Genomic DNA, 19,255 nt, shown 5'->3' with positions numbered 1-19,255 from the left:
CATCTGAAATTATTTTACTGTTAATACATGAGATTATAATTCAGTCTTTAAACACAATAACTTTAATACCATACATAATATTAATAAGTTTATCTATGAAAAATATCTTTAAAACTGGTCTTAACAATAGTGTAGTAAGTTAGAGTTGAGCATGAGGCGCTACTTGAAGCGTTTAGCATTCTTCTCATAATCAGGCTTTGTAAGACAATACGCCCAGTGTTGAAGGGTCTGACGAACCACAGGAGATACACCGTAGTTATCAAACGCAACTCCCGCTTTGGCAATCTTCGAGATCAGGTTATTCTTCCATCTTCCCTTTTCTCCCGCACACTTCTTCCACCTGCTGATCTGTCTTTCATCATCTTCTGTTCTCCTACCCTGATAGAACCTGCAGTACCATTGGAACCAGCCATACGGATCCTGTTCTCGCATCCACCCGGAGCTCTCCCATTCCTCTAGGCTTGCTCCACACTTTACTTTGTACTTGTTCTTAGATTCGTCATAGATGGAACTCGAGACTTGAGTTCTAATATTGAGTCCTTCTAACCAATCCTTAGGGAGTTCCTCCCAAACTTCTTTTCCGTACTTCTGCTTTGTGACGCTTGAGTATATTGGTCTGAAGTAGGTTCCTCCGAAACTTCCGGCTTGCAGAACTTCTTTAGGAGTTAAGTTAGGTTTGAAATCATCTTGGTCCGGAAATACAAGATATCCGTTCTTGTGTCTTGTAGGAAGGGGTGCAGATATCTCGAACCCAGGGTTAGATTGACCCGATACACTTGAACTACTTTCCTTCTGCACAGGGTTTATATATATGATAAGTTTACTAAAGGAACTGCAAACTTTTAATTGACCCCTAGCATTTTTCGATTCACAACAGCACCCTTTTCACCTTGATATAAGCACAAAATATCGATATCTTTAAATGCATGAGATCTGTCCTAAAGAACGATTTTGTCGGACCCTTTATCTGCTGACTAAATACACAAGTTAATTTAAGGAGAAACCGTATTTTGGAATTGTCCTTATTAAGGGAATAATTAAAGATACTTTGGTTAATTCTGCTGGAACGAAAGTTAACGTTGAAAATATCGACTTAATTTGAAGAAGGCTATCCACAATTTTACGGCAAAACAAAATCTTAGAATTTACTTGGGACTTGGTCGGGACCGATGTAAGATTTACAATTTTAATCCATAATGATAAAATAAACCCCTGCCTTCTTTTCTTTCTTTGAATTATCATCTTTGTCGTTAACAGATTCCATTTTCTTCCAAGATTTTAACAAGTCTTTGGCAGATTTCTTGATCGATTCATCTTTCGTGGATTTCCTCAATTTGTCGAGAGTGAATCCAATCTTAGATTTCCGAAGAATATCTATATCCAGGGTTAGCTTGGACAGGGTTCGAATCATTTCTGGGGCTTCAGCTTCTAGAAGAGCTGCGTCTTCTAATATTTTTTCTATTTTCTTTTTCACGGAAATAACTTCCTCCAAGCCTTTCATTTTGTTTAAAAAACTATTTTAATTTTCTGCCTGATTGCGTGTATTACTATTTACGCTTTTGCACTAGATGTTCAAATTGCCGCATTACACGTACGTTCTTATTATATAAAAATCAATTTTAAAGACGACATTTTTAGGATGATTGTAGTCTCGGTGCTTTTATGATAGAACTACTACAATTTGAGCTATTGACTTTTTGAACTATTGGTCGTTTGAACGATTGCATGTGGTACCACGTGTAGTAGTTCAAACAATAACATTCTGTAAGCATTTGAACTATTTTGGTGCTCATTTGAACTATAAAAAATATAGTTCAAGAGCCGAAAAATATAATTGCAAACAAAATAGTTCAAATGAGCAAAAACATAGTTTAATTATGAGCCAAAATTTAGTTCAACTGAGCAAAAAAAAAGTTCAAATGAAAAAAATAGTTCAAATGAGCAAAAAATAGTTCAAATGAGCAAAAAATTGTTCAAATGAACAAAAAAATAGTCTTAATTGAGCCAAAAATTGTTCCAATTAGCCAAATAATAGCTCAAATGAGCAAAATATAGTTTAAATGAGCAAAAAATAGTTCATAAATGTGCAAAAACATAGTGCAAATGAGCCAGTAAATACCGAACAAACAAAACACAGGTTTTCACGAGATTAGCATGATGGAGAACTAGTTGATAATTCACGTGATTAATTCACGGACCCGATCCTTGTGTACTCGGGGTAAATCTACTTTTCACAATCTTGAAGATTTCTCCTGTGTACAGCACGGGTAAAAAACGGGAAAATATTCTTTGAAAATTCTTGTCGTTATATTTCACATGATGTACACGTAGTGCAAGATCTTGCATATTAATTGGCCGCAGGCTCGGCCCCCTAGCAAGTTCTTAGCGAAAGTGCTTGGCCCAGAAAGTGTCTTAACCTAACCCATGAATATATAACCCTGAAATAATATACAATATAAATATGTACAAAATTGATATTAAGGGGGGGGGGGGTCCAAAAATTGTATACTGGACAGCTGCCCAATTAAATAGTTCAACAAATGAGCCAAAAAAAAGTTAAAAATATGGCAAAAATTGTTCAAATGAGCCAAATAATAGTTCAAATTAGCAAAAAACATAGTTCAAATGACCGAAAGAATATTTCAACTGAAATGTTCAAATGATCGCTATCTTAAGTGTTCCTCATTTGAACATATATGTATATACAAGGATCGTCCCACGAAACATGACAGACATGATCATAACTTAAAATGTCTTTATCCTTTGTTCAGAATTGTTTGATACCAAAGATCACTGAAAGTATGATATGGGAGTCATGTTATATTACAATTGATTTCAAAGTAAAGTATAATTAGGCAAAAGATTTGTTTACTAAAATAACTATTTCTTAAAATTATGTCATATGTTTCGTGGGACCTGTATCATTATTGATTTATTTAAGATATGAAGAATTATATGTTCAAATGATCAAAAGTTTAAACGGCAGTATGTCTAAATGTGGTTCCACCGGGTAGTTTCTCAACGGAATGCTATCAATATACCCTTAAACATATAACGTCGGCTAACCTGTCGTGTAGTTTCCTGAAAGTTCGTTCCCATTGCACCTTTCTCAGCTGTGAACAAAACAGCTGATCGTCAAAATAAACAAGTTATTAGTTCATTCAATTCAAACTCAAAGTAAGGCTTGCAGACCTGGTTCAATTCTGGGGTCCAAAAATCGTTCTCTAGGAAATTACCTTATTTGTAATTGTATGAACATTGATTATATCTCATTAACAGTGTGTTAAGAAGAAAGTAGAAAAGTTCTTAGAGTTCTTAGTCTTCAATTAATTCAGAGAGTTCAGATCAAGGTTTAAAATGAAACTGTCAACAAGCTACAAGCACAGTTCATTTATTTTCACAAATCTTCAATTACTTGGAGCAGGTAATTTAATATATTAATTTTATCACCTTAATTTAGTTATTTATAAAACCATATATATACTACGGGAGGGGGGGATATAGTTTTCTCTTCCTCGTAATTGGGAAACAAAATTTCGACCATCTTTCCCCTGAGGCATGGGTTTGTTTGGGGAACTCGAAAAACATTTTTCCTATGAATCTTACTTAATCGATATATTTTAAGATTATGTTTACAGGAAATGGATTGAGTAGAATTAGATTGTTATATTCTTCAAGTAAACTGAACCTTCCAGTTCTCAAATCCAATACAGAACAGTCAAATCAGGGTAATAATTATATTGAAATTTTACTTTTTTGAATCAGTTAAAGTTCTTGGTATTCTTAGTAAATCGAATGCTAGAGTAAACGTGTTTGTTGATTTTAGGGCAAGACAAATCAAAATGTGGATTTGCGTTCGCTAAGCATGGAGATTTTGTTCAGGCTGAACCTCAACACCAAAACTCGTGGACTTCAGGTATTATTAAATAAAAACAGTGCATAATTTATTTTTAAAGTTAACTAGAAAATTATATCTGCATTTTAATCAGACGGATTCTTACAGTCCTATTTCAAGCTGAATCTTCCTAAGGAAATTTTTAACCAGATTGAACCAGACTTGACCAGGTAGAACCAGTTAGAATCAGTAAGAACCCGTTAGGAACAGTTAGAACCAGTTAGAACCAGTTAGAACCAGTTAAAACCAGTTAAAATCAATTTGAATCAGTTAGAATCAATTAAAAACAGTTAGAACCAGGTAGAACCAGGCAGAACCAGGTAGAACCATTAAGAACCAGTAATAACCAGTTAAAAAGAATCAATTAGTACCAGTAAGACCTGCAGTTAGCATTAATTAGAACCATTTCTAACTATTTAGAACCCGCTAGAATCAATTAGAACCAGTCAGACCCAGTCAAAACCAGTCATAATTAGTTAGAACCTTAACCAGTTATGTATAAAAGAGGGCATATATAAATCCAGTTAGATCTACTAGATATGTGGATCTTAAGGTTTGGGGGTAGATGTGCTGATGATATCTGGAAGCTAGGAAGAGAGTGTGAGGAGAACCCCCCTTATCTCAGGTTAAACTAACTAAATATCTTGATAAACCCCCCACTCCTAATATGTTTAAAAGTTGTGTTTTTTTAGAATGCATGCCCAGCACTTTCGACATACTCCCCTGCCACAGATTTTCTCAAAATTTAAAAATTTTTGAAGCTTGCTGATTTACGAGGCATAAAATAAGCCTCTTTGATTAATTTCCTTTAAACATGCAAAAAGCTCATGCACATATAATGTATTCCTACAGGCAGACGACTGCCTGGGGAAAAAGAGTGGATGATATTATAACCTGTAATGCCTGGAAGGAACAGAAGAGAATATCAGCTGTAGAAGGATTAATCGCAATTCCATACGAAAACAAACAGGTCAAATATTTTAACAAGTAATTTTGAATTTTGTAAAGTAATTTGACATCACTCACGGTATTACAAGGAATGTCTCGTCATTTTTATATCAAAAAGAGATCAATTCTGTTAATTTTCTTCATTTTTTCTTTAAAATAAATTCACGAATCTCTTCTACATAGTAGCGACAATTAAAAATAATCCCACTCATTCTTGATCCGACCAAGATTTTAAAGAGTTTTTTTTATCAATTTTTTTCTCTTTTTATCTATTCATTGGTTCAGAATTCTGCCAATCTCTGCTTCTTTTTTAATTCAGTCTGATATTTCTGGTTTGTTGCAAGGAAGTTTAGCTCATCATATATGTAAATGTTTCTAAATTCAATATCTTAGCTGCTGACATTGAACCCATGAATAATCAAGTTTTCTAGAATGAATATTTGCTACGAGATTTAAAGAGTATCGTTTTGAATCGGAAATGTCTGTCCTAAAAAATGAGGGTTCCTTTGAATTAAATTTACAGACCCTTTAATATTCAATAAAAATCACATATATAAAGAAATAAAATTAATTTAATGAACCAGGGTGAGTTCAGCAGATTGTACCAGTGTGCTAAGCTGTACATGTACAGCCCTTCGTCTGGTCTGTACAGTTGCCCTCTGGCCATGACAGACGGTGCAGCAAAGACGATTCATAGTTTAAAACTCCCGCTAGGTACCGTTTTAAATTTTGTTTGATATTTCGTAAATGTTTTTGATAAAATGGATTTTTAAAAGATTGTTAAAATTCCAGAAGAAGCTTGGGAACACTTGATATCAAGGAACCCGGATCAATTCTGGACTTCAGGTAGACATAGTTTCTAAATTTAGGACTTCAGATAGACATAGTTTCTAAATTCTGCACTTCATGTAGACATAGTTTCTATATTCTGGACTTCAGGAAAACATAGTTTCTAAATTCTGGACTTCAGGAAAACATAGTTTCTAAATTCTGGACTTCTGGTAGAAATAGTTTCTAAATTCTGGACTTCGGGTAGACATAGTTGATAAATTCTGGACTTCAGTTAGACAAGTTTCTAAATTCTGCAGTTCAGGTAGACAAAGTTTCTAATTTCTGGACTTCAAGCAGACATAGTTTCTAAATTCTGGACCTCAGGAAAACATAGTTTCTAAATTCTGAACTTCATGTAGACATAGTTTCTAAATTCTGGACTTCAGGAAAACATAGTTTCTTAATTCTGGACTTCAGGAAAACATAGTTTCTAAATTCTGGACTTCTGGTAGACATAGTTTCTAAATTATGGACTTCGGGTAGACATAGTTTCTAAATTCTGGACTTCAGTTAGGCATAGTTTATAAATTCTGGACTTCATATAGACATAGTTTCTAACAATTCTGGACTTCATATAGACATAGTTTCTAAATTCTGGACTTCAGGTAGACATAGTTTCTAAACTCTGGACTTCATATAGACATAGTTTCGAAATTCAGGACTTCAGGTAGACATAGTTGTAAGTTTCACAATTCCGATGTTTTTTTTTTGTATTTTTCAAGATAATTTTTTAAATAAATTTGTTTACTCAATATGTTTTTTTTGCGTGGCTTTTATTGATGAATTATGTCCTTAAGAAGAAATAATTATTTTTTAGCAAATTTAATCATATATTTGGAAATATTAATGAATTTATGTAGAAAAGTAGAAATAAAATCTTAGAAATTGTAATTATACACAAGAAGTTTTTTCCCCAAAGCCTTAAAATGCATTCTTTAATTGATTAAAATCTTTTATTTATAAAGGACAATGGATGACTGAGAAAAGAGGAGGATCTGATGTTGGTTCAGGAACAGAAACCCTAGCTTTCCATCAGGTCAGATCTTTCGCTAATTCCATTTTTAAAATTTATTACATCGCGATAAATTCTTATCTTGTTGCTCTGGTCCGTATTTTGTGGTTTTTACAAAATGTTTTTATATCTTTGCATATCAGATAAAACAATAAAACAAAAATGGACGATTTAATTCATTCTATTGATATAATTTCAAAATTCAGAAAAATAGATTTATTTAATCCTGACATTCTGTAATGCTGTACTCAGGGTTTGGTTCCTTAATACATGATAGGGTCAGATATTCTAACGTTTATGGGATCAAAACAAAAGCCAACATTTAGACAAACTATTTTTAGAGATACAAATGTATTGGAATTTTAAACTGTTTAATGAGGGATAAATTTGTTAAAAATCATTTCAAATGTATTTACAGGAAACTGGTTTGTTTAATCTTCATGGATATAAATGGTTTTCTTCTGCTACAGACTCAAATATGGTGCTAACCCTGGCTAGGATAGTGGATGATCAGGTAGTAAAATAAATCTGCCATCATGTAACAAAAGTGTTAACTCCTAGATACAACTAGTTATTAATTGATGATAGTGATTTTTGTTTTTATTGGGTCTTTATCAAAGGGTCACGTAGCGCTGTTTTATGCAAACAAGTCAGATAAATGGGAAGTATCTACCACTGAACTCATTTATTCATTCATATATTTATTCAACTACAAAGGATGAGATATTACAAATAAGCAATCACAATTTACTATGCAGTTTGGACCCGCCTAACCAGGGTTGGTTATTTTGAGTGGTTGGCCTGAAGTTAATTAACGATACTGAATAATGATACTAAACTAAGAAACTATCGCATATTTTATTGTCTTGTAAATGTTCAAAATAAACATGGCCAATTTTGAGTCCTGCGAGATGGGACTTGAAGAAATTTCGTCAACCCCCTCTATAAATACTAAATCTCGTTCTACCTACAATTATGTTTAAGAATTGTACTACTAAAGGTAGCAGGGGATTAAGCATGTTCTACCCAAATAGATTCTAGTACAATAGATGGCAACGTAGAATGTGTACACTCTCAGTACAACAGTATTCTGACGTCTTAAGTGCCAATTCACTTTTTGTATCCAACAAAATTATTAATAATAGTGATAATTTTAGAATAAAGTGGCTTATGTTACAGTAAAATAAATGCAATTAAATGTATTCTTTATTTTCTATTTTTGCACTTTTATATTAAATCTTGAAAAACATGTCAACTAATGTGAGAAAATTTATTTTCTTGTTATATTTCACACTTATGACGTCGTGTATAATTGGTTCATTTCTCTGTTGCCACCTATTGTACTTGATAATCTATTTGGTTCTACCTAAATAATGTTTAAGGATGGTGCTACTAGAGGTAGCAGGGGATTAAGTACGTTCTACCTAAATAATGTTTAAGGATAGTGCTACAAAAGGTGGCAGGGGATTAAGTATGTTCTAACAAAATAATTTTTAAGAATGGTGCTACCAGAGGTAGCAGGAGATTAAGTATGTTCTACCTAAATAATGTTTAAAGATGGTGCTACTAGAGGTAGCAGGAAATTAAGTATGTTCTACCTAAATAATGTTTAAGGATGGTGTTACTAAAGGTAGCAGGAGATTAAGTATGTTATACCTAAATAATGTTTAAGGATGTTGCTACTAGAGGTAGCAGGAGATTAAGTATGTTCTACCTAAATAATGTTTAAGGATGGTGTTACTAAAGGTGGCAGGAGATTAAGTATGTTCTACCTAAATAATGTTTAAGGATGGTGCTACTAAAGGTAGCAGGGGATTTAGTATGTTCTACTTAAATAATTTTTAAGGATGGTGCTACTAAAGGTAGCAGGGGATTAAGTATGTTCTACCTAAATAATGTTTAAGGATGGTGCTACTAAAGGTAGCAGGGGATTAAGTATGTTCTACCTAAAATTAAGAAATGATGATGGACAACTGAACAATATTCAGGTAACAAAATAAATGTTAATTAGTAAAATAAATGAAATCTTCTATATAATAAAGCTCTTCGTTCAAATATATTTATTTATATGTTAGCTATAGCTGGCCAAACGGCTGGTATAAATTGACTGAAATTTTTTAAGGAAACACATGCCCTGGGAAAAAAAATTCACGGGCAACGCCGGGCTCTTCAGCTAGTTAAATAATAGATATGACAAATTTAACGTTTACTTACAGCATTTCTGTAAATATGTGAGGGGATACAAACCAAACAAACCTTAGAAGCTCTCTACTTTCAGTACTTCTGTATAAACACTTCTGCAAAACCTGCACTATTAACCTATGCTTATTAAAGGGAGCAACTGGCAATTGAAGTTAAACTGAGAATGTTGTTTTGTAAAGAAATTCTTTAGGATTCATTTGAGACTTATCAGACGTTTTTACGGTGCATAGTTGATTAACAAGAGTGCAAATTCAATTTTTTAAACCCTCCTTCATTGTCCAATGTCCATTCCGGAGAAATGATTTTGAGAATCATTTTTTTTAATTATTCAATAACAACGACGAATAATGAAACAAAAATTCTTAAGTAAAATAATTGGATGTTTAGGAACATATTGCTCAATAGAAATTTGTCAATAAATCAAAGTTAAAAATCACTCCTTTTCATCATTATATTGAATTTCTTATTCTTTACAAATTTGTTCACAGATTTCTTCAAATTCTTTAAATGTCACCTTTACCTTTTCAAAAAAAATTTCAGGAAATCTACAGAAATCTTTGTGAACAATGAGAAATTACAGAAACTAATAACTGAATAAGATTAACTATTATATCACATCTGTTTGGTTCCATAGTAGTAAACCTATCATGTAAGAATTCCCATTATTACACTGTTCAGGAGGAACAATTTTAGTATTGTTCGCTTTCTAACGTTTAAGAATGCTTATTCTTTCACAGTAGGTGTAGAATTTTCATTCTTTAACGCTCAGACCGTGTAAGAATGGAAATTATTACATGGTCAGAGCGTGAAAGAATGTATATTCTTACACGCTCCATGCATTAACGAATGGAAATTCTTACACTAGTTGAAGAATATTCATTCTTACACGCTCCTTATATTGATCTTTTCAACATAGATCAATATTGATATTAACTTAATTATTTTGTACTGACAATATGCACAGGGCAAACTAACCCTTTTCCTTTATATTAATACATGCAAACTTACCTTTTATACTTTAAAACAACATGCTCAATTACCTTTTTCTTTTATATTAAAACATGCAAACTTACCTTTTTATACTTTAGTAAAACATGCTCACTTACCTTAAATATCATGCTCACTTACCTTTTTCGTTTTTGTAAGTATTGATATACCTTAATTCAGTAATATTCATTTAAATCTCAACCCTAGTTCTGTGTATAATTAACATTTTCTGAAATTCTGACCTTTCCAAAAAATGGACAATGCTTTAAGCCTTACATTGGACATTTTCATCCAACTGCCGAGTCTCAAAGACTGCCGACTATTTTACAAATCTCTGCATACTTGTAATAGTACAGTCAGAGCTTTTCAAAAAAGGAAAGGTTGTCATGTCTTCAAAATTTCAATCAATTGTTTTTTTCACTTTTTATTAAAAAGGGTCTCCAAAATTCCAAATTCATTTGTAATTATTAAAAAATTAGACAGAATGAAAAGGTCGATTTGTCCCCCACCCCACAGCTAAAACTAGTTCTAAAGTATCTCAGTCTGAGTCAGTCGTCACCATATCTCGCATAGCTCGAGATGATGAAGTGAAACCACAATCAAAACCAAAAAAAAGTTAATTCTATAAAAACTAATCATTGAAATACTAGTGTCACAAACTTTTATTGGGGTCTTAGCACTCCATATCAAAGAAAACAAACCAATAAATCGTGCTTCATAAATAAAAGACAAAGATCTTCATCAGACAACCTACTACTATACCTTCTCTCCATCTAAAAAAACTCAGAGCACATTCAACATGCTGTGTCTAAGGTAGTATCAACTTGAAAAAACAAGCAAAATCAACAAACAGACTAAACTAAGGAAACAATCGCACCACATGCATTACTTTCAAATTAAGAACCAATTTTTACTTATAAATTGGTTTTTAACATTTTAACATTTGAAAAATAAAAAACAGTGATAGTCAGAACAAGAGCATACAACTTTGTTGACTTTAAAAGTCACTATAGTAAAATAAAGAGATCTATAATGGATATTTCTAACATTTATTTAAAAAAACGAAAGTTTTGAAATATTTGCACATAAGGCGGAGTTAAAATTGGTTGATTTAGAAATTAACAAAGGAATTAATGATGAATATTTGTGGGTACTTCATGGGAGTGATGTAGAGCTTCATGTTGGTGGAGCAGATCAACAGGAACTGGAACAACAGGGCTTATCCAACCTAGTAGGCAGAGATCGCGGATTTATCATGATCCGATTGAGCGATTATGTTGTCTCTGGAACGCATGATAAACTGGTAACCCTTCGGGTAAACACATCTGCTGCTAGCTGAGTATCTGCGTCATCATCATAAAGGAGTCAAGAGGCTCCCTGTGTCAGAGCTGTTACTAGCTCAACTCTCCTAACCTGACTGAGGGCTGGGGATGGGATGTTTAGAGGGGCGAGGGTGACATGTGGGTGCTTCATGGCGGAAATGGATACACACGTCTTGAGAATAGGTGACGGCATTTGAGTCGGTAAAATTGTCTTCCTTATATTTCGAATTTGTGTTAACAAACTTATTTGCAACCTTTCATAATGTTAACTGTTCCAACTTGAAATAGTCGGATTTCACCAGAATTATCTTTTACTATAATTTCTTGGGTATGTGCCCATAGAACCTCACAAGTATGATATAAACTCGATGAACTAATCTTGATGCATTCTTTAACTCAGGCCTGTGGCCTTCGTTAAAGAATACATCAAGATTAGTTCATCTCGTTTAAGAATTTCCATTATTACATTTTTTTCCTCATAAGATTATCATATTTTCGATGATAAGAGTTAATTTTTGTTTTCTCAATCTGTTCCTAAACAACTTATTAGTTTACTGTCGAATTTTTGTTACATTTTTTGTGGTCGTCATTTATTAATTTATAGAATACAGATTCTCAAAATCATCCCTCCAAAATGGACAATCTATGAGTATTTTAAAGATTGAATTTATGCTCTTACTGAACAAATATGCACCGTCCGATAGGTCTCAAATTAATCCTATAAAATTACTCTACAATACTACATTCTCAGTTCGACTACCATACATTGCCGGTCATTCCCTTTATAGCATAAACAACAACTAAATTACGTCTTAATTAAATAGAACTATCAATTTAATTTGTTTCCTTTTCCGTTTAACTTGTAAAAATGAGATACTTAAATAGTCAGAAAATGCACTTTTTTAACAAAAAACCTAAATACTGAAAACGAGTATGTAGACATTATTCCTAACATTGCAACATTAAACCTTAAATTATTTTTGAATAATAAAAATTTAAATCTAAAGAAAAAAATTAATTTATTTCAGTATATTTATAAAAATTTGAAATAAGATCGAAGAATTATAATTGTAATGTTTAATATGTTTGCAGTACATACAATTTGGTTAAGTTAAAAAAATCTTTATTGTAAAGTATAATAAAATATTCTGCTGTGTGTACTATACAATATTCTAGGTTGTGAAAATGAAGAACAAACTTGGAACCAGACAACTTCCAACAGCTGAACTTTTATTAGGTTTTTTCAGATCTTTTTAGTTTTTTTTATAGTTCTATCTATAAAGTCAGTTTTTTATTTCATGTTCCCTAGTTCTAAGAACGATTCTTCATGGATAATTAAAAAAAAGGATGGAACAAATACTTTTAAATGTTCTTAATGTTTTATTTGATTAATTAAACATTAAAAATGGAACAATTTTAAATGTTCAGAAAGATTAGTTTAATATAATGTAAGGTTCCAAAGCTTAGATTCATCTAATATTTGAGATTGAACAAATTAAAACGTTCCACGTGTTCTATATCAATTGATTAACTATTTTTATTAAATGTCTAAATTAATTTAAATGACCCCCAATTTCAGAGCTGCATGCCTGATTCACAATGCCTTCCCTTTAACCATTTTTCCGAAAGCTATGAGAAAGATAGAAAGATACCGTCACTTGTATTGAGAAACTAAAATTTGGAAATTATGAAAAACAACGATTTTTTCATAAATTTTGTTTGAATGGGTACCTTTGTATCGGTAAAGGCACTCTTTAAGAAGAGGGTTAATTAAAAATTAAGTGAACACTCCCTTTCAGATGGAACTACTGCTGAGCTAGTGAGTGAGGAGGGACGTGGAATAGCTTCAATATCTAGTATGCTCACTGTTACAAGGTACTCCTATAGCATAAAAGTTAAATAGGAAAGTTTAGGTTAATTAAAAAAAAACTGGTAGAATTTATAAAACAATATCATTAAAATTCATTCAGGGGGTGGGGGTTAATTTTTAAAGGTTTTTTTTTAAACAAAGATTGATTAGTTTCAAACGAAATAAGGTAAATCTTATTTATGATGATTCCGAAAAATTTGTTAAAGAAAAAAATGGTATTTACGTTATATTTTCAAGAAGGTTGATGGGGGTGTTACTGTTAAAAAATTTGACTTTTTTTTCCATTAAATAAATCTTTGATGTAAAAAAGCTTTAAAAAATTTAAACTATTGTGAATTTACAGGAAATTATGTTGATGTTGTCCAGATAGATAAGTACTCTTCTTCTTTTATTCTGTATTTTGACTATATTCTACATATTTGCTTATAACTAATCCCCCCCACACAAACCACCTCCATTCAATTATTTGAAAATCTAAAATTTTAAAATTTAGATTACATAACACTATCTCGAGTGTGGGAGCTATGAGGAAAATATTAAGCTTAGCTCGAGATTATGCAACCAGGAGAACTGCCTTCGGAGCTAGGGATGTCCAGAAATATAATTTCATGTTTTTATCGGAGCTAGGGATGTTCAGAAATATAATTTCATTTTTTATTCGAGCTAGGGATGTTTAATTGTATATAAATATAGTTTTATCTTTTAATCGGAGCTAGACATGTTTAATTGTATAAAAATATAATTTTATCTTTTAATCGTAGTTAGGGATGTTAAATTGTTTATAAATATAATTTTTTTTTAATCGGAACTTGGGATGTTTAATTGTTTATAAATATAATTTTATCTTTTAATTGGAGCTAGGGATGTTCAGAAATATAATTTCATTTTTTAATCGGAGCTAGGGATTTTCAGAAATATAATTTCATTTTTTAATCGGAGCTAGGGATGTTCAGAAATATGATTTCATTTTTTATTCGAGCCAGGGATGTTGAGAAATATAATTTAATTTTTTTATCGGAGCTAGGGATGTTCAGATATATAATTTCATTTTTTAATTAATTTTTTAATTAATTCAGAAATACAATTTAATTTTTTAATTGGAGCTAGGGATGTTTAAATGTATATAAACATAATTTCATTTTTTAATCGGAGCTAGGGATGCTCAGAATTACAATTTTATTTTTTAATCGGATGTTTAATTGTATATAAATATTATGATTTTATTTTTTCATCGGAGGTAGGGATGTTAAATTGTATATAAATATAATTTTATCTTTTAATCGTAGCTAGGGATGTTTATAAATATAATTTTATTTTTTAATCGGAGCTAGGGATGTTCAGAAATATAATTTCATTTTTTAGTCGGAGCTAGGAATGTTCAATAGTATTATATTTAGATCTTTTTGCTTTGGATTAGGAATCTTGACATTACAAATTTAAATATTCTAACAATTATTTCAAAATGCTTCTATTTTTGACATCTTCAGAATTGACTCACTTCCTCTACATATTCAAACACTTTACAGAATGGAGGTAATATATCCCGAAACTCTGCAGAATGGAGGTAGGATATTCTAACACCGTACAGAATGGAGGTAAGATGTCCAGAAACTATGCAGAATGTAAATTGAATATCCAGAAACTATGCGGAATGGAGGTAGGATATTCATAAACTTTGTAGAATGTAGGTAGAATACCCTAAAGCTATGCAGAATATGATATTTATAAACTATGTAGAATGGAGGTAGGATAACCAGTATCTATGGAGAATGGGATGTTCATAAACTATGCAGAATGTAGGTAAAATATCCAGAAGCTATGCAGAATGGAAGGATGATATTCACAAACTATGCAGAATATTCATTAACTATGCAGAATGGAGGTAGAATATTCATTAACTATGCAAAAAGGAGGTAGGAAATCCATTAATTAGGCAGAATGAAGATATGCTATTCATTAACTATGCAAAATGGAGGTAGCTTATCAAGAAACTATAATGAAGGCTGAAGGTGGAATTATTTTGATTTTTAAAGTAAATTTGTCAGACCACACTGAGATGCTGAAAGTGGATGCAACCTTTGTAAACAAATCTCGTTATTTAATGAACAATAACTAATAAAGATTCTCCTCTTGATTAACTTTGTAAATGAAACGAAACAAAATTGTGAAATGTAAGACATTTCAGCAATCTTATGTGATTTCTATATTGTTATAAAGCAAATAATTTTACTATGGTAGAATGAAAATCAACTTTTTAAGTGAAAAAGGTCTGTGCACACTGCACATTGTCTATTGCTGTGTTTTATGATTGTTGGGCCACTTCTTCTTACTCCACAGCTTTACGGGTCCCACTGTATTTAAGATTGAGACACGAGGTTGTTGTATTCTGATGCTTGACCTGGCTAGACAGATGGGTCAACATGATACAAATACCATCAACGATCAGGTTTTATATTTGCATCCAGAGATTTTAATATAGAGTGTTCCACGAAATTTGACAGTAGCAAGACGACTGGAAAGTGTGCTTTGAACTTTAAGTTTATTTGTGACATTCAGCCCACTTTCAGCGTTAGCGTAATTTCTGGTGACCTTTCATGAAAATATGGCAATGCCCGATACACTACGGTAACCTTTGTCAATAAGAGACCGAATTTAAAGAATTTAAGTCGCGGCTTAAATCCGCCAAAACCCGGTTTAAATCTTGAAACATTTGATACAATTTTAAGTGAAACCAACCATAATTAAGCCGCGGCTCAAATTCTTTAAATTCGGCCTCAGGTATGTTAAGAATTTGAAAAACTAATTACTTTTAACTGTGTTTTTTTTTCTACAGAAATGACTTGCGCATTTCTGTTGGAGGACAGGAAAAGATAGGAATCATCAGAATTAAATTTTTTAAAACCGAAAAAAACATCCTCCACATTATTAATTAGATAAAGGTTTAAAGGGTACCGTGGTGAATCGGTAAGTGAAACTTAAAATTTCATTTACAGTCCCTTAAAACAAGGTTAACATTGACAATTAATGATGATATAATAATATTTCAAGGATTTACTCCTAATGCGTTTAATGACCCCGGTTGCTAAGTTCTATACAGGGAAGATGGCAGTTTCAGTAATATCTGAAGGTAAAATAATTTTATTTTTTATTACTAAAAACAAGATCGGGGTTTTACAATCAAATCTCAACATTTTTTTAAAAATTTTTATTGATCTGCCCAGAGCACGAATTTAAAGAATTTGAGCCGCGGCTTGAATTTGAGACGCTGCTAAAAAATGGTTTGTTCCACTTGAAATCGTATTCAATGTTTCAAGTCTTAAGCCAGCGCTCAATTGAAACCGGCTTTTGACGGATTTGAGACGCGGCTCAAATTCATTAAATTCGGACTCAGGGCGGGTTATTATCTGGAAGCAAATTTCATTGATGTTGAGTTCTGTTCAATTTCAATTGACCCTTTATTGAGAGAAAATGGCATTTCTGATACACAACTGTACCGAGTACCCTTTAAACCTCTAGCCAAGTAACTTCGAAGATGTATTTTATTTTAGAATCCTTTATTCACTTTAGCAGAAAAACCAGATAGAAAAATAAGGATATAAATATCATGTATCCTTGATCAGATACGGTTTAAAGGGTATCATTGTTCATCTGGTATACCAGAGCCATTAACGGAGGGTCGCTACAAGCTCATTAAAGATCTTGTTTTTTATTTTGGTGTGTTGACTGATAGTGTTCAGGTCTTGAATGTTTCGGGGGCCAGGGATATATAGAGGATACAGGTCTACCGTCTATGCTTAGGTAAAGATGACCCAGTTAGTCAGCTGATTTAATTTAGCTTAATTTATGTTAGTTCTGAGTCCGAATTAAATGAATTTGAGCCGTGTCTAAAATCCGCCAAAAAAACGGTTTCAATTTAGCGCCGGATTAAATCTTGAAACATTGAATACAATTTTAGGTGGAATCAACCATATTTGAGCCGCGGTTCAAATTCTTTAAATTCTGCCTCTGTTTATTAATGTGTTTTCAGTGATATTTTTTTTTATTTCTGTAGTCGCTACCAATATTAAATTAACTTATTTATATATCAGTCATTCACTTAGATCTTGGCTTCTATGAAAAGTTGCACCAATTTTCACTTAAAGTTGTTTGTAGCCCTAAAAATGATTATAGTTCACGTGTTTTTAGCTTAAGTTTTCAAGAAGTAATTGGCAAAATTATTCTTTGTTACATATATCTAGGGATGCCCAGGTTCTGCCTATCTGGGAGGGGACCTCAAGCTTGATGAGCTTGGACGTTGTCCGGGCAATTACCAAGACAAGGGGGGAGGTGCTCAGGGCATTCAGTGCTCGGGTTAATAATATAGTAGACAAGGTAATAAGGGTTTTTATTCTACTCGGAAGATTAATAGGGGGGGGCGGGGGGGGGGGGGTACAAGATGTCTTAGACATTAGAGAACAAAACTTTTGATTGCGAAAGCGCTTAGCTTAAACTCAACTGAAAAAACTTTTGAATTGAGTTTAACGCGCTAAATCTGGGAAAGTTCTCCATCTCTGACACCATTGAGCTATATGTTTTTTATCCTGGATAATAAACTATATGTTTTTTTATCCTGGATAATAAACTATATGTTTTTTATCCTGGATAATAAACTATATGTTTTTTTATCCTGGATAATAAACTATATGTTTTTATCCTGGATAATAAACTATATGTTTTTTATCCTGGATAATTAACTATATGTTTTTATCCTGGATAATAAACTATATGTTTTTATCCTGGATAATAAACTATATGTTTTTATCCTGGATAATAAACTATATGTTTTTATCCTGGATAATAAACTACATGTTTTTATCCTGGATAACAAACTATAGACAAATTGGATTAGAAAACTTATTTTTTTTCCTGGAACTTATATTTGTAGAAATATTATTTTAGGTAGAAGAGCATTCTAAGTTGAGTAAACCTGGACTGCTTCTAAAGGATACAGTGGCTAAGATGCTCCGACTTCTCTCAGAGCAACCTCAAATCTTGGAGCAGTGCGGACGAGATCTAGCAGTTACTCTGGCGCACACTTATATTTCTGCTCTTTTGTTGGAACACGCTCACAGGTTCGGGGCAGAGCAGAAATCATGTTGATGTTGATTTTGTTGTTGATGTTGATGTTGATAATGAATTTGATGATGCTGATGATGATGATGATGTTGATGTCGATGTTGATGATGATGCTGATGATAATGATGTTGAGGTTGAGGTTGATGTTGATGTTGATGTTGATGTTGATGTTGATGTTGATGTTGATGTTGATGTTGATGTTGATGTTGATGTTGATGTTGATGTTGATGTTGAGTTGATGTTGATGTTGATGTTGATGTTGATGTTGATGTTGATGTTGATGTTGATGTTGATGTTGATGTTGAGGTTGAGGTTGAGGTTGAGGTTGAGGTTGAGGTTGAGGTTGAGGTTGAGGTTGAGGTTGAGGTTGAGGTTGAGGTTGAGGTTGAGGATGCTAATGTTAATGTTTGTGTTGATATTGATGTTATTTGTTTGTTTTCAGAAGCGGTGATGAAGTTGATGTTGATGTAGCTGTTGGTTGGTTTGAGAGGGATCTGGCTCCTATTCTACGAAATAAAGATTTCTATTCTAAACCTGAAACCCAGAAACAGAAAAGCATTGTTTATCAGAATTACGAAGAGTAATCCAATTTATAAGTTAAAAATCAGACACAATTTTTATATAAAACAACACTTAAAGAAACGATTTAATTTTGCAATTTCTTTTGAAAAAAGTAAGCACTAATTGTAGAAATAAAATACAATCTCTGAAAATGTAACAAAAATCACATGGAAGGCGACTTTCTAATGCGTGTCGGGATATAAACCATGTGATTAAAATATTTATACTGAATTTATATTTATATTTTACTATGAGAGAAAAAAACAATATTTAGAAAATATAGTTGTTTAATATATAAATATATATATATACATAGTTAAACACTTTATTACAGGGTTATACAAAAAGCGTAGTAATTAAGTGACGACTTCGTCGAGGGAGGGGTGGCTGCTCCCAGGATTTTGGAGTTGCTCCCAGGGTTTTGGAGTAAAATGGGAAAATTTATCCGACCTTTTATGAAAAGTCCTTTTCTTAGTTTTCCTCAGATATCTCGAAAATTTGAGGACTTTTGG

General features: G+C 32.3%; 2 protein-coding genes across 2 annotated transcripts; one reads left to right on the top strand and one right to left on the bottom strand.

Annotated features, from left to right (window-relative positions):
• Positions 1–2: 2 nt before the first annotated feature.
• On the bottom strand, positions 3–1,607 carry LOC111704676 (uncharacterized). Its single transcript, XM_023476989.1, has 2 exons — positions 1,217–1,607; positions 3–792 (listed from the first exon to the last, which is right to left on the bottom strand). Exons 1-2 carry the CDS (start codon positions 1,499–1,501, stop codon positions 160–162), a joined length of 918 nt encoding a protein of 305 aa, XP_023332757.1. The 5' UTR covers positions 1,502–1,607; the 3' UTR covers positions 3–159.
• Positions 1,608–3,232: 1,625 nt separating this feature from the next.
• Positions 3,233–19,028, top strand: LOC111704678 (acyl-CoA dehydrogenase family member 11). The gene is made up of 21 exons (XM_023476992.1): positions 3,233–3,424; positions 3,639–3,728; positions 3,827–3,916; positions 3,990–4,065; positions 4,449–4,520; positions 4,748–4,865; positions 5,428–5,557; positions 5,636–5,689; positions 6,640–6,710; positions 7,105–7,200; positions 8,591–8,674; positions 12,374–12,434; positions 12,997–13,072; positions 13,561–13,653; positions 14,555–14,600; positions 15,430–15,513; positions 16,116–16,194; positions 16,805–16,865; positions 17,306–17,438; positions 18,006–18,178; positions 18,625–19,028. The coding sequence occupies exons 1-21, from the start codon at positions 3,358–3,360 to the stop codon at positions 18,764–18,766; spliced, it is 1,896 nt and encodes a 631-aa protein (XP_023332760.1). The 5' UTR covers positions 3,233–3,357; the 3' UTR covers positions 18,767–19,028.
• The last annotated feature ends 227 nt before the right edge of the window (positions 19,029–19,255 follow it).

This window comes from Eurytemora carolleeae, unplaced genomic scaffold, assembly GCF_000591075.1.
Source record: "Eurytemora carolleeae unplaced genomic scaffold, Eaff_2.0 scaffold606, whole genome shotgun sequence".
NCBI classification, from domain to species: Eukaryota; Metazoa; Arthropoda; class Copepoda; order Calanoida; family Temoridae; genus Eurytemora; species Eurytemora carolleeae.
This window is presented reverse-complemented; position numbering and strand designations above follow the sequence as displayed.